Source organism: Notothenia coriiceps, unplaced genomic scaffold (assembly GCF_000735185.1).
Source record: "Notothenia coriiceps isolate Sejong01 unplaced genomic scaffold, NC01 NC01_scaffold00023486, whole genome shotgun sequence".
NCBI classification, from domain to species: Eukaryota; Metazoa; Chordata; class Actinopteri; order Perciformes; family Nototheniidae; genus Notothenia; species Notothenia coriiceps.
In genome coordinates this window covers 1-3234 of record NW_011356187.1, presented here as the reverse complement: position 1 = coordinate 3234, position 3234 = coordinate 1, and the positions used below count along the sequence as shown (strand labels likewise).

Genomic DNA, 3234 nt, shown 5'->3' with positions numbered 1-3234 from the left:
AGACCTATAATATATGCCTAAAAATTGTATAATAGTAGACCTTTAAAAATCATGTTAATATTTGAAGATTGTCCTGCTGAACAAAACGTGTCAGTATCATAAACGTTTGCTTGTCACACAGATTATTACATGTCTAAGTTTGACTCGAATAAAGGATCCATCAATAACTTGATGGAGCTATGTGGCTGGGCTATGTTGGGTTAAAATGGTGTCACAGTAGTTCATTACATCGTTGCCATGCAGAGCAGTTAGGAATCCTGCCTACATTGATTGAGTACTATATGCAGAGGAAAACAACATTGATAAAACACCTGGTACCAAAGTGAGTTGAGTAGAGTTGAGCCGAACCACTTGCTTTAAATGGTTACAGCAATCCTGCACTCCAGAACATAATTGTTTGGTTAGCGCAGGTATTATGCCACTGGTCCAAAGCCACTTCTGTAATGACTTGAAGTGACAGACCCAAAAGCACAGCCCAGAGAAACACAGTGTAGTAGCTTTACTAGATTCAAGGCAGGCAGGGCTCACAACCAGAAGTTCAGTGAACAGGCAAACGATTCCAACAAGGGGCAGGAAAGGGTATCCAAAGTTAAACAGTCAAGCAGAGGTATGTATTTGTTTTTCTATTTTATTATTGCAGTTTGGAACAGTGAAACCATATGTTACAGAGGAAACATGATTTGAAGGCAATTGTTACACAGAACATTCTTTTAGTGGCTTAGTTTTAATCCTAAAGATTAACATTGTAATATGGAGTGGAGCAGTAATTACTTATTTGTGTTGGCCCATCTGAAAGTTAGCATGGAAAGGCCTCACTAAACAATAAGCAGTGGGTTTCTTCTCATTGGATTTTGCAGAAAATACGTCTATGATACTTAATATGCTTTGTTCAGTAGGATAATCTCCACATATTAAAACCACTTTTTTAATTTTTGCAACATAAATGCAATCGCCATAAGTGAAGAGCTAACATTGACATGCACAACCGCAATGGCTAACGTTACCACCGCTAAGCTAAAGGCGGCTAATGTTCGGATTGATGACGTTAAGTCGTCTCATTTAGACACTTGTTAGTAACCGCTGTGGGGTATCTACAGTTTTTTTTTTATACTGAAGAACAAAATGGGAACATTTGTACAACTTGCACTAACCACAGGCCTTATTTTGAGAATTCAACCAAAAACAAACAAAAAAATGTATGGAGGAATTATCCCTCCATACTTTATTGTGAAATAAATGAGTGTGTGTGTGTGTGTGTGTGTGTAGCTGGATGTGCTGGAGGAGGTGGTAGGGGCGGTGCAGGGGCGCTGTGACGTCTTCATGGACGGAGGAGTGAGGCGGGGGTCAGACGTATTGAAGGCTTTAGCTCTGGGGGCCAAGGCAGTCTTCATCGGCCGCCCCGTGCTGTGGGGGCTCACCTGTCAGGTGCAGAGCCACGCCCCCAAACACTCATAATCATAAAGTGAAACTTAATTTCTCAGTGAATTTTTGACACATTTTATTATTTTTATTTATTTGTCCAAACTAAAATCGCATGCTCTTAGACTTTAATTTCATTAAGATTTGATAAATAAAGATTGTGTGTGTATCCAGGGGGAACAGGGAGTGACAGAGATCCTGGAACTTTTTAAAGAGGAGCTACGACTGGCTATGGCTCTCTCAGGTAACAAACACACTCACACACACAGAAATTAGAAAAATAGTTGATATGTCTACAAATTATGGTGTGTGTGTGTGTGTGTGTGTGTGTGTGTGTGTGTGTGTGTGTGTGTGAGAGAGAGTGTGTGTCTGTGTGTGAGAGAGAGAGAGAGTGTCTGTGTGTGAGAGAGAGATAGAGAGAGTTTGTGTGTGTGTGTGTAGGTTGTCGCTCTGTATCTGAGGTCAGCAGGTCTCTGGTCAGGAGAGCAGACTTCACTTCCAGGATGTAAGAGATGAACCTGCTGATGAGGCAATATTATACTGCTATTTGTCATATTATTAAACTATTTTTGTATTCATCCGTGTTATTTCAAATGTATTGCTACAACTGGTTTGACCTAACCAGTTAAGCCCAAAGCCTGTTTTCCATGTCTCAGGCTCGAAAAGGACGTTCCCAGAACAAATGACTATATCTTCACTTCTAAAAGGGCTAAATTAATAATCTTTTTCCTCAAAGCAACGATAAACCTGTGAGTTGGATGTAGAAAAGTCAGAATTAATAGATTTTATTTTTATTTTAGGGTGCATTCACACCTAATAGTCCGTTTTCTGGTACATTGTTTCATTTTTCAGAAGGTTTGGTTTGCGTTCACACGGGCAAAACTCAAAAGGACTATAAACTTTAAACACAAGTCATGTGCACGGAAATGCTGTTCAACCATTGGTCAGACATTAAGGGGGTAAAAATGCAAATCCCGGCAATTTCTACCGGAGCCTCCGCCATGGAGCATCGGCACTTTCGGCAGGTTATTCTCATGCTGCTGTTAATCTGGAGATCAACAGACACTAGTGGCCCGCGCATATGATTATATAATCAGACAACGTCCGTTAAAAAACATAATAACACATATAATGAGAAACGTTATGCAGTAAGGAGGGGCATTTCACTGACGACAGGTGTTCTTACTTTTATGTAGCTGACGGATAATTTTTACTTTACACGACACTGTTCAACACTTCATTCTGCTTCACTCTTTAACTAAACAACCGCGGATGTCTTGAAAGACTCTTTCGCTAAAGAAAACATCCACGTTCTTGTGACACGTGAATACTACGCTTCCTATGTTTTGGTGCGGACTGCGTTCACACCAGCAATGAACCGCTCCAGAGTTCGCAAGCAAGCGCTCCGAGACCACCTATTTTAGCGGACCAGAGTCCGGTTGTTTATTTCAATTAAGAGGTCTTGGACCCAAATGAACCGCACCAAGCGGCTAAACGCACCAGGGTTCGATTCAACCGGACTATACAAGGCAGGTGTGAACGCACCCAAATAAAAAAATAAAAAACGATTTAGTATTTATAGACCAATGTTGACATTTGTTGGAGAGTTTAAAGCTGTATTATACAGTTACAAGAAAAAGTAATGTGAACCCTTTGGAATTACCTGGATTTCTGCATAAGTTGGTCATAAAATGTGTTCTGATCTTCATCTAAGTCACAACAATAGACAAACACAGTCTGCTTAAGCTAAAACCACACAAACAATTATATGTTTTCATATTTTTAATTGTAACACACCATGTAAACATTCACAGT

General features: G+C 40.0%; 1 protein-coding gene across 1 annotated transcript; it reads left to right on the top strand.

Moving 5' to 3' along the window:
• The first annotated feature begins 1271 nt into the window (after positions 1–1271).
• On the top strand, positions 1272–2115 carry LOC104954523 (hydroxyacid oxidase 1-like). The gene is made up of 3 exons (XM_010781637.1): positions 1272–1425; positions 1594–1663; positions 1861–2115. Exons 1-3 carry the CDS (start codon positions 1321–1323, stop codon positions 1926–1928), a joined length of 243 nt encoding a protein of 80 aa, XP_010779939.1. The 5' UTR covers positions 1272–1320; the 3' UTR covers positions 1929–2115.
• Positions 2116–3234: the final 1119 nt, after the last annotated feature.

What these genes read in the sequence shown, in the direction of transcription:
- LOC104954523 (XM_010781637.1), top strand. Translation starts at nt 1,321, where the DNA reads ATGGACGGAGGAGTGAGGCGGGGGTCAGACGTATTGAAGGCTTTAGCT. An exon ending in TGTGGGGGCTCACCTGTCAG is followed by an intron (nt 1,426 to 1,593) that starts GTGCAGAGCCAC and finishes GTGTGTATCCAG; the next exon opens with GGGGAACAGGGAGTGACAGA. An exon ending in ACTGGCTATGGCTCTCTCAG is followed by an intron (nt 1,664 to 1,860) that starts GTAACAAACACA and finishes GTGTGTGTGTAG; the next exon opens with GTTGTCGCTCTGTATCTGAG.